Source organism: Prionailurus viverrinus, chromosome X (assembly GCF_022837055.1).
Source record: "Prionailurus viverrinus isolate Anna chromosome X, UM_Priviv_1.0, whole genome shotgun sequence".
In the NCBI taxonomy this organism is placed as follows: Eukaryota; Metazoa; Chordata; class Mammalia; order Carnivora; family Felidae; genus Prionailurus; species Prionailurus viverrinus.
This window is the reverse complement of record NC_062579.1, coordinates 9,961,065-9,973,682: the sequence shown is the minus strand read 5'-3', so window position 1 is coordinate 9,973,682 and position 12,618 is coordinate 9,961,065. Positions and strand designations below refer to the sequence as shown.

At 38.8% G+C, this 12,618-nt stretch overlaps 1 protein-coding gene across 1 annotated transcript in view; it reads right to left on the bottom strand.

Moving 5' to 3' along the window:
* TXLNG (taxilin gamma) overlaps nt 1-12,618 on the bottom strand; it is a 55,192-nt gene that overhangs the window by 20,521 nt on the left and 22,053 nt on the right. The window contains exons 2-3 of the mRNA XM_047843339.1: nt 7,008-7,311; nt 3,635-3,726 (exon numbers count right to left, since the gene is read on the bottom strand). Of these exons, the coding sequence (XP_047699295.1) occupies nt 3,635-3,726; nt 7,008-7,311 (396 nt within the window). The remainder of the gene's footprint in view (nt 1-3,634; nt 3,727-7,007; nt 7,312-12,618) is intronic.

Here is a 12,618-nt window from a genome sequence, read left to right as displayed (position 1 = left end):
TTTTAAACACTTTAAAAATGTAAAACCATTCTTATCTGTGGGCAGTACAAAAACCGGCCTTGCCAGATTTGGCCCACTGGTCACATTCCACTTAAAAATATACCACACACAACATATTTGATCCATTCTCAAGGCAATGGGCATTTGGGTTGTTTCCAGACTTTATTACTTACAATGATACGAACACTGCCCTATGTGTTTCCTGGTAGACACATGCAAGAATTTCTCTGGGTGCAAACCCAGGAGTGGGACTGCTAGGCAGTGATTAATGGTCTATTTCACAAGACAATGCCAAACTGTTTTCCAGAGTGGCTGGCAAATTTATTCTCCCATCAGCGATTTATAAGAGGTTCATGTAGATATAGATGCACATCCTCTCCAAAACTAAGTACAACCAGAATTCTTAAATTTATGCCACTACAATGGACATAAAATCGCATCTCACTGTGGTCCAGATTTGCATTTCCCTGATCACTAATAAAGTTGAACATCTCTTTATATGTTTATGTACCTTTATGTTAAGGCAGATCTTTGAATCTTCATGTTTTTCCACTTCTACAAAATGCCTCTTAAATGTCTCTTGCCCAGTTTTCCATCGGGTTATTTGTCCTTTTTGTATTCATTTGTAGGTATTCCTTAGATAGCCTTGAAACTACATATTCTGTTTGTGGGAAATATATTCTTCCCAATTTTTTAATGTCTTTTGCTGAACAGTAAGTTAATTTTAACACAGCCAATTTTTGCAATCCTGTCTCTGATAATGCTTTTTGTAAGAAATCCTTCCGTTAACCCCAATTTAGAAAAATATTCACTTATTATCTAAATAAATCTAACTATCTAAAATTATTCAAGCTTAATTTTTGGCATTTAAAATCCTTAACCCATTTGGAACTAATCATCGTGTATGGTGTCTAAGAACCTAATTTCTTTCCCATAAGGATATACACTTTTTTTTGAAGTAATCTCTATACCCAATGTGGGGCTCAAACTCACCGCCCCAAGATCAAGAGTCACATGCCCGATGGACTGAGCCAGCCAGGCAACCGAGGATATATACTTTTTAAATTCCATCTACTTCAGGAGGATGGCGATTCTCCCCCAAATGCACCAACAGATTCCATGAAATGCTCTTCAAAATCCCCAACTGGTGTTTCTTCCCCCAATTTTCCCCAATAAGTTGAACTTAGAATTTTATATAAAGAGCCAAGAGTAGCCAAGATACTTCTGGCAAAAAGAGTAATTAAGAAGGATACATACAACACCTATGCCACCAGATATCAAGACTTATTATCCCACTATAATAATCTACACAAACTGACTAAGGAATGGGAAAGAATAGCACTATAACAAGTACTTAAGAATCGTGTTGTAAGGGGCGCCTGGGTGGCTCAGTCGGTTAAGCGTCTGACTTCGGCTCGGGTCATGATCTCACAGTTCGTGAGTTCCAGCCCCGCATCGGGCTCTATGCTGACAGCTCAGAGCCTGCAGCCTGCTTCAGATCCTGTGTCTTCCTCTCTGTCTGTCTCTCTCTCTCTCAAAAAAAGAATCGTGTTACCAGCCTAAGGGTATCCACACTTAGCAAGTGAAATGTGAGGATTTCGTGAACCTATGCTATCTGGTAAATGTGGAGGCCACAAGGTCTCCCCAATGGACAATACCGATTGCAGTGCAACACACCACTCTACCCGCTCTGCCTTTTCTATTCATCCATGCCACGGGCATCAGTGATGGCAGATAATGCCGCCCCCTAAAGGGCAGAGGACATTGATGACAAAAGGGAAGGTCTCTAATCCTTAGGAAAAGGCTACTCCATTCACGGTCTCACTGCTATATAGCCTATATACCTTTTAAAAGAAATGAGTGTTGTTTCAACAAATAAAACTTCAGTACATTTTCTGTAAACAGTACACATCTCATCCTTCATAAATTCAGCACAAATATAAGTCAGGTTACTCACTAGGCCAATCTCCAACGCATCCTGAATTGAATGCAGCTATCATTACTGGTACTTACAAAAATAACCATACTCACCTCCACACACACAAAAGCCACAAATAAAAACACCATAGACCCCTGCTACTTGAAGTGTGATCTCAGGGTTAACAGCATTAACATCATCACCAGCTGGGAGTTTGTTAAAATACAGACTCTCAGGCCCAAACCTGGACCCAGTGAATCAGAATGTGCCTTTTAACAGAAGTTCCAATGACATGCGTGAATCTAAGGACTGCCGTAGGCGACTATTTGTCCTTTCTTCTTCTAACTTATTCACGGCAGTCTGCCATCGTCACAATACTGGGGCAAGTAGCTAACCCTCTACACTGCTTTTTCTCTTTTCCCTTTTTTGACCTTGTCTTCTTTTCCCATCACTCCTCGCAGGATTCTCATGCGGATGCAACCAACAGCGACTGTCTTCTGCAGAAGGAAGCATTCCTTTCCTGAAGCCAGCAATCTGAACACACTGTGTTTTCTGCCATCTTTGCATCTGTGACTGTTCTGGGCCATTTATACTGTCACACAAGGTTTCCTGTTCTCTGAATAGAAGGTGCTAGGCTGCCGAATGCCAGCTACGTGGGGGAATACACACACCCCTTTATAAATCAAGGGAGAGTAACTAGAATTCTTTGAGTAATAAAACAATTCGTTTTTAGAGCTGGTCAATGACAAAAAGTACTATTTATGACATGTAACAACTGCTTTAACAACAGATGAAAATGCATAAAAACTGTCAATAGTTCACACTAGTTTTACAAAAGGCATTACTTTTAGCATTTATATTACAACTACTCACTCTAAAAGTTTCCCACAACCCTTACTTCAAAGGGTTCTGACTTCCCTATTCTTCAACTTAAACAGGATGGCAGAGTTTTCATGTTGAGACTTCTTTCAAAAATTTAAAAAGACAGGGGCGCCTGGGTGGCGCAGTTGGTTAAGCATCCGACTTCAGCCAGGTCACGATCTCGCGGTCCGTGAGTTCGAGCCCCGCGTCAGGCTCTGGGTTGATGGCTCAGAGCCTGGAGCCTGTTTCCGATTCTGTGTCTCCCTCTCTCTCTGCCCCTCCCCCGTTCATGCTCTGTCTCTGTCCCAAAAATAAATAAACGTTGAAAAAAAAAAAAAATTAAAAAAAAAAAAAAAGGAGAACTAATGCTACTTGAAATAACATAGGCACAGAACAAATGAGGTCAGTGTCTTTCGAAGATGGAAAAAGAAATCTCTGGCACACAGATGTGAAATAAAGATTTCCTGAGACAGTATTGTTTTAGTAGACTATTTCATCTAATTCACAATTTCATTTACAATGGGTCGAGCCTTTATCTCTAGAATTCCCTTGGGAAAAGTTAAGTACAGGAACCACTACACCCCAACTAGCATCTAAAGCATCACAACACAGTGCTTCTAAGTCAGCCTTTTCATTCCTAAAACTGAGTTTTAAAAAATCTATGCTGTATCTTAGCATTACAATGTTCTATATGTATCACCTTATAAAATGGAGTCATACAAGCAACAAAAAGCCCCAAGAAACGAGTCTCCTCTTCAATTTTGGAATACAATGTGTTACATCTAAAGCTACATCAAGTACGTACATATTTTGCTGTATTTCATATGAACCTTACTACCTTTATTTAATACTCACAAGATCAGCATATTTCTTACAGAGAGCTGCCAGTTTCTCTTCTGGAGTTGAAAGGGTGTTTAGGGCTTGCATCAATAATAAAACTTCTTTTCCTGATGATTAACAAGATAAGAAATAAGTCCCAGAAGAGTGAGATCAAACTTAACCTGTAAATTCTATGGAACACTTCCTATGTTCTGATAGCCATAGTGAAATAATTTGTGCCTACAACTAGAAGTAAGATTTACCAGCTAAATTAAGAAAGTTATTTTTAAGTTCTGGATTAGCACGCAACCCCCACCTCCCCCAAATTTCTTCATTCACTAATACCGCTAGCTATTTGTAAGAACTCTTGCTGAAGGCTTAAAAATTCCCTTGCTTAACCATTGGTGTCCAAGTTAAGACAAAGGGCAAGTTACAAAGGGCAGAATATTTTTAAAAGCTTCCTCACCAAGTACAAATATAGAAGCAAGTTCAAAAGAAATTTCAGTTGGTACTTTCTATCTCAGATGCACATAATCACTTGTGACATATATCTTTTCCATGAGCAATTAAAATAACTTCTGATGATTTAGTAAAAGCACACTGCATGTGTTAACCAAGTTTAGTGTATATAAAAGAATGTCATCATAACTTCTTTTCCCCATGAGAGGCACTAAAAACAGTAATTTTAAAACTTTTTGGCAGGGAGAAGCAGGTGGCTGAGATAGAGGACAAATGGTCTTTCAAAATAAGTGGTAATGTTTTATTTTTAAAATCTTTTTTTTTAATGTTTATTTATTTTTGAGAGAGAGAGAGACAGAACATGAGTGGGAGAGGAGCAGAGAGGGAGACCCAAAATCCAAAGCAGGGTCCAGGCTCTGAGCTGTCAGCACAGAGCCCAACACGGGGCTCGAACCCATGAACCATGAGACATGACCTGAGCCGAAGTCGGATGCTTAACCGACTGACCCACCCAGGCTCCCCTGTAATGTTTTCTTTTTTAAAAAACCATTCTTATTTTTAAAAATGTTTTCTCTTATATGTAGAATATTTCATTTAGAAATATATATGTGTGTGTGTGTTTTTTAAGTTCATTTTATTTGAGAGAGAGAGCGAGCAAGCAAGCGAGCATGTATATGTGCTCACGGGAGGAGCACTGAGAGGGGGAGAGAGAGAATCCCAAGCAGTCTCTGCACTGTCAGCACAGAGCCCGATGTGGGGCTTCAACTCATGAACCATGAGATCATGACCTGAGCTGAAATCAAGAGTCCTATGCTTAACCAACTGAGCCACCCAGGAGCCCCTAGAAATATATATTAAAATGACTCTGTTATGTGGTATATAGACTGCTATGAAGAAAAAAATTACTTTGGGGCACCTGGGTGGCTCAGTCGGTTGAGCATCCAAGTTCAGCTCAGGTCATGATCTCACAGTCTGTGAGTTCAAGCCCCATGTCAGGCTCTGTGCTGACAGCTCAGAGCCTGGAGCCTGCTTCAGAATCTGTGATTCCCTCTCTCTCTGTCCCTCCCTTGCTCACGGTCTGTCTCTGTCTCTGTCTCTCTCTCTCAGAAATAAACAAACATTAAAAAAAATTTTTTTTTAAGAAAAAATGACTTCAAAATGGAACACCTTCCTATCCACAATACCAAAACCTCTCATTCACAGCCCAAGGCCAGTAAGAATTTTAAGAGATGACTAAACATGATTATTAAATAGGATTAGAAGTAGCCATAATATAACCTGCAATTTTTAATCAAGATTTAAAAACCCATACTTCATCTGGGTTTTCTTATTTTTTGGTTTTTTTGAGATAAAATTCACATACCATAAAAACCACCCCTTTATTTTTTAAACCAATCTCTCCACTCAACATGAGGCTCAAACTCACAACAATGAGATCAAGAGTCACATGCTCTACCGAGTGAGCCAGTCAGGCACCCCAAAATTCACCCTTTTAAAAGTGTACAACTGAGTGCATTCACAAAGTTGTGCAACCATCACCACTGCTTAATTCCAGAACATTTTCATCACCCCAAAAAGCAGCCCCATATCCATTAACAGTCATTCCCTCTCGCTCCCACTCTAAGACCCTGGCAACCACTATTCCACTTTCTGTCTCCACAGACTTGCCAATTTTGAACATTTCACATAAAACGGAAACCTATTATATGGACTTTTGTGTCCGGTTCCTTTATTTAGCACATTTTCGACATTCACCCATGTAGGATGTTATCAGTACTTCACTCCTTTTTAGAACTGAATAATATTCCCCTGTACAGATTCACATTTTATTTATCCATTCATCAGCTGGTGGATAACGGTATTGTTTCAACTTTTTGGCTATTATGAAAAAAGCTGCCATGAATCCTCGTGTACACATTTTTGTATGGACATGTGCTTTCAACCTTTTTGGGTACATACTTAAATGTAGAATTCTGGGTCACATGGTAACATTATGTGTAACTTTTTAAGACTCCATCTGCTTTCACACAAATAATTGGGGCTGCCAATTTTGAAAAAATTTATTTGTAAGGAATTAAAATTGTCTTTCTATAATAATTTTTAGGTTTTCCAAGTTGGCAGAAAATGGATTTAATGAGGATAATTCAGGGCGCCTGGGTGGCTCAGTTGGTTAAGTGTCCAACTCTTGATTTCAGCTCAGGTCATGACCTCATGGTTTTTTGAGTTTGAGCCCTGGACGGGCTCCGTGCTGACAGCACAGAGCCTGCCTGAGATTCTCCCTCTTTCTCTGCCCCTCCCTCCCTCCCTCCCTCTCTCACTCTTTCTCTCTCTAAATAAATAAACTTAAAAAATATGTAAGGATAATTCTATGGAGAAAACCATACAAATCTAACACTATTAATCTTAGGTATAGTAAGTATAAAAAACTTAGGGGCAATAAGTAAAGCTAAAATAAAAGGGGATTTCGGATTTCCTAACAAGATTTGATGCATTACCTTTTTAGCCCTAAATCTCAAACACAGCAGGAAAAAGAAAACATACCCTTGAAAGCCAGTCTTAACCCACTTTCTGAACTCCAGACATTATGTTTTCTCTAAAGTTTTAGGAGGAGTTTTCAAAAAAATCAAATAAATATACAGTTTTCACAGTAAATTCCAGTCAGACTCCATTACAGATGCAAAAAGGCAAGTCAAATACTACTTCTGTCAAGTTGGCCCCAAATTTTGTCAAGAAAGCCTATTCTTGATTATTTAGGGAAAACAACTTCCTGCTCTTTGTCTCCTACACAAAAGGCAGCAGATACAGACTGACTCCACTGCAGACAAGAGTTGTGTTAGCTAAACAACATGTGTCTCAACACCGGCCATGTTCAAGATCACCTGCACTGAAGAAAGCAGAAGTAAAAAGAGCAGCATGTGAAAATGCCCAATCACGGAGCACAGATTATTACCTAATGTTTTCTCTTTGTTTCTGTTGCATTCTGAATCTTGCTGACCGTCAGGGGGATCTGTTCGAGCCTCTCGCCCAGGAATTTCCTCCCTCGATTCTTGTGTACAGTATGCTGGGCTCATCAAACTCCTGTTCCTTGTAATAAAGTCACTGCCTTCATCCTCTTCCAATGAATGCTTGTTACTCGTACCGCCACAATTTGAGTCTTGATGTTGAAGAATATCATTTGATTGAGAGTTGCGCAACATGTCTGCTTTCACCCCTAACCCACACATTCCAGCTTCTTCCATTGTGCCAATCACAAACTAGACAGAAGGAGGAAAAAAGATGGAAGAGGGGTTACATCAAATGTAATCAATGTTTACATCCAACGACATACCATAGGTTGACAGCTTTTTTTGTTTCTTACTGATTTGTAAAACTGATATAAACATGGTAATTTCTAAGTTTCATAGACAGGTGATGTAACTATAAAGTATAAGAAAATTAAAGTTAAAGTAAATCACACAACTAAGTGGTACCAAAAGAAGTGAGAAATGACATTTAGTTGTAAATCTAAACTTAGCTCCATATAAAAATTCACTACTTAAAATAATTAGCATCTTAGAAGTGAAATTCTCCCAAGTTAGTGACCATTGATTATCCTGGTCTTATCCTCGATGAGATGGTGCAGCAGAGATGGCTCACCAGCTATCCAGCAAACACCCATGCTCCTCCAATATCCTGTGGAGCTGGCACTACTGGACAAATGTCCGCCTGGGCCTACGTTGCCCAGGCCCCCATATGTAAGTGGAACTCCCATGTGAAGTTCCCACCAATAGAATATAAGACCAAGTAAAGACTGTCCCTTCTGCAACAAGACTTTTATTCTTAGAAGCACACGTTCTTTCCCCATCATCTCTTCCCCACTCTGGCTGAATGCAGAGGTCTCCTACGCCCTGACAGATGGCACAGCCACAGGATGAAATAAGTGACAGTCTAGGCCCCTAAGTCCCATGTACTTACAAGGGAAGGCTGCCCTTCTTACAAAGAACACCCACACTGGATTAGAGGAGCATAAAAATAAATTTCTCTCACATTAAGCCACAGAAATTTTGAGAATAATGTTTTAAGCAACTATCCCTGCCCTAACAAATATAGACAGTAGGCATGGGAGAGAAGGCAGTATTCTAGTATTTTATTCTCAAATCAGTAAAATTTACCTTACTCTCTCTTCTATCCTATTGTTAACCCCATTCATTTATGGGATTCTCCCTCACCCCTTAACACTACTTGGTCATATGATGTGGCACAAATTTGAATTCTATACATTTCCCTCTCTGTATGAAGGAGGGCATCTTCCTTTTTTTGAATAATACAATTGAGGGGTAGCTGTCTAGTAGTGTGTTTCTCTTATCACAAGTGGACAAAGGTTTACCTTCCAGTTAATAGGAGAGCAGAGACTTGTTATTTCAAGTTACAATAGTATTTCCAACTGAAGAATTAAAAATAATTTTTTTAAGTTTATGCATTTTGAGAGAGAGAGAGAGAAAATGTGTGCCCGTGGGGAGGGGCAGAGAGAGAGAGGGAGAGAATACCAAGCAGACTTCCCACTGTCAGCTGTCCACGTGGAGCTGAAGGAGGGCTCAAACCCAGGAACCGTGAGATCACGACCTGAGCCGAAATCACGAGTCGGACACGTGACCAACTGAGCCATCCAGGCGCCCCTAAAAATAATTTAAAGTATCAAAGTAGCAGGGGATAGGGAGATTATGGGAACTAAATCTTTTGTAACGTTGATCAATCAGGTACAGTGCTTTTGGAAGAACAAACTGGTATAGTCACTTTGAAAAACTGGCAAAATGGATACCTTTCAACCCAGTTAATTCTACTCCTAGGATTTTACCCAAGTGTGTACACGTGTGCAGCCAAAGGCCAAGAAAGTTTAAAACAGTGCTATTTGTAATTGCCTCAACATGGAATCCATCCAAATTTTTATCAACAGAAGGGATACACTGTACTATGCTCACGCCATCCAGCACCAGAACAACTTCTAGATGCAGTGACACAGGTAAGTCGTGTAGACCAAATGCTGTGCAGAAATCCATACTATAGGAAACCGTTTATATATAAAGTTCAAAAACAGGCAAGGTTAATCATTTGTGCTGGAAATCAAGTGGTTACCTTTGGGAGTAAGGTCTTCTGCGGTGCTTGGTAATATTCTATGTCTTGATCCAGATGGGGTAACACAGATGTTCACTTTATGAAAATACATTACACCTAAACATTTACAATTTGTGTACTTTATTGAAGTGAAACATACCTTCAGAAAAGTTTATTTTAAAAGGTGCAATTTAGGGACACCTGGGTGGCTCAGTTGGCTAAGCATCCAACTTCGGCTCAGGTCATGATCTCACGGTTCGTGAGTTCAAGCCCCGCGTCGGACTCTGTGTTAAGAGCTCAGAGCCTGGATCCTGCTTCTGATTCTGTGTATCTCCCCCCTCCTCTCTTTTTCTCTCTCTGTCCCTCTCCCGCTCGAACTCTCTCTCAAAAATAAACATTTAAAAAAAAACTTTAGAAGTGCAATTTGTATACTGTTCAAGAGTTATGAAGAACCAAAACATTTTCCTCTTGACAAAAAGATTAGAAACGTGCTTTAATCAAAAAGAACGAAATCTTGCCATTTGCAACAACATGCATGGAACTAGAGGATATTATGCTAAGCGAAATTAGAGAAAGACAAATATCATATGACTTCACTCATATGTGGAATTTAAGATGCAAAACAGATGAACATAAGGGAAGGGAAGCAAAAATAATATAAAAATGAGGACAAAAGATAAGAGACTCAAATACAGAGAACAAACTGAAGGTTGCTGGAGGAGTTGTGGGTGGGGGGATGGGCTAAATGGGTAAGGGGCATTAAGGAAGACACTTGTTGGGATAAGCACTGGGTATTACACATAGGGAATCAATCACTGGAATCTACTCCTGAAATCATTATTGTACTATATGCTAACTAACTTGGATGTAAATTTAAAAACAAATAAATAAAATTGAAAAAAAAAGCAATGTGTTGCTTTCCATGATACTTTAAAAATAATGTACACATAATACTTTCATTTCTTAAAAAAAATTAATGCATTAAGGGGAAATGGGTTGTCTATTTTCAGAGTTATGGTTTGAAACCACACTCTAAGCCTAAATGCTTAGAAATACTGCAAAGACTCTTATATTCTTTTAAAAAAGGTTTAAAATTCACTTCCATGCATAATGCATTCTATAGAATGACATTTCTCAAGTGTAACCCATAGGTATTAAATTTAAACTTAGAAGACATTCATAAAGTTTCAAGAAACATCTTTTGTTAAATTTCATTACTGCAGAAACCTGTAAAGCCACAAATCTGCCCAAATAACATACTACAGAAGTACTACTATCAAACTGAAATGTAAAGTGCTCATTTTAATGACACATTATACATAGAACTACTATTTCCACCTCTACTTTATATCAAATACTGAACTGCCATACTATTGGGCACATGGATAATGTTAACAGATACCCTCTACACAAAAGCAGTACAGAGGAAAAATAATGAGTGCTACTAATATCATCTTTCCCAACTTTTAAAAAATAATTTTAAACCTGAAAACTATTAGCATAAGAATGGGTTCAAGAAATCACAATATTGGTTTTATTTATTTTTTTAATATATGAAATTTATTGTCAAATTGGTTTCCAAACAACACCCAGTGCTCATCCCAAAAGATGCCCTCTTCAATACCCATCACCTACCCTCCCCTCCCTCCCACCCACCCCCCCCACCCCCCCCCACCCCCGTCAACCCTCAGTTTGTTCTCAGTTTTTAAGAGTCTCTTATGCTTTGGCCACAATATTGGTTTTAAATACTGATGAAAGTCTGTTAAAAGATAACTAAAATAGGGGCACCTGGGTGGCTCAGTTGGTTGAGTGTCCGACTTCGGCTCAGGTCATGATCTCACGGTTCGTGAGTTCGAGCCCCGCGTCAGGCTCTGTGCTGACAGCTCAGAGCCTGGAGCCTGCTTCAGATTCTGTGTCTCCCTCTCTCTCTGCCCCTCCCCGACTCATGCTCGCTCGCTCTGTCAAAAATGAATAAACGTTAAAAAAAAAAAATATGTGTAAAAGATAACTAAAATGGAAGACTGCTATATCTCTAACACATGATAGAATTTCTCAGAAGTGTAATAATAATAAAATCCACATAGTACCAGAAAATGTTTTGTTAAGCCACACCAAAAATATGAGCAAGCAATTTGTTCAAAGAAGCGGGGGCAGGAATAATTTTCACCAAGGAAAACCTGAGGCCTCTTCTAGGATCAATTTTAATAAGGGTACCTGAGGAATGGAATTTGTCAATTTCTAGTGTTTCAGTTCTATTAGTGATTTTGCATAACCTTTATTGAGATATAATTCACATATATTTCACCAATTTAAAGTGTACAAGTCACTGGTTTTTAGTATATTCATAGAGTTGTGCAACCATCACTACAATCAATCTTAGAATACTTTTGTCACCTCAAAAAGAAACCCTCCCATTACCCCCAGCCTTAGGCAACTAATGCATGGTGTCTCTACAGATGTGGTTATTCTGAACAGTTCACATAAATAGAATCACGTAATAATATGTGACCTTTTGTGTCTGGCTTCTTTCACAAAGCATTTCAAGGTTCATCCATGTTGTAGTATGTTATCTCTACTTCATTTTTCTTCATTGCCAAGTAATATTCCATATAGTTTGGATATTCCACATTTATCCATTCGTCAGTTGACAGGACATCTGGATTATTTCCAACTCTTGGCTATTATGAATAATTCTGTTACGAACATTAATGTACAAGTCTTTATGTGGACATACGTTTACATTTCTCCAGGGTATATACCTGGGGAGTGGAACTGCTAGGGTCATATGGTCACTCTGTTTAATCTTTTGAGGAACTGTTGACACTGTTTTTCTAAGTGCACCATTTTATATTCCTACCAGCAGTGTGTAAGGGTTCCATTATTTCTACATCCTCGCCAACACTTGTTATTGTCTGTCCTTTTGACTATAGCCACTATAGTGTGAAGGTATCTCATCTAACGACTAATGATGTTGAGAATCTTCTCATGTAGTTATTGGCCATTTGTATACCTCCTTTAGACAAATGTTTATTCAGATCCTTCACCCATTTTTTTACCTGAGTTATCTGTAATTTTATTATTGAGTTGTAAGAGTTCTTTATATAGGAAAGAAACAAGTCCCTTATCAGAGGTATGATTTGGAAGTATCTTCTACTACTGTTCTCTCGATTTTGGAGAAAAGGTGCAATACATTCACCAATTTCAAAATGTCATCAATGTAATTAAAAGTTACTGTGGCTTTCAGATTAAAAGCAATTACAACTATCAGAGACAGAAAAAAGTTTAAAGGCTAGAAAGGCCAAAATGTTTACCTAACTCAAAATAATAGCTGGCGGCACTGAGCATAAATAAGGATGCGGATCTGCAGAGCACACAACCATCACATTCCACAGTGTCCTATTTCAATATTCTCTATTTTTAGTTAATACTACATTGTTGTTTTTTTTGTTTTTCCAGACACGCCCCCTTCA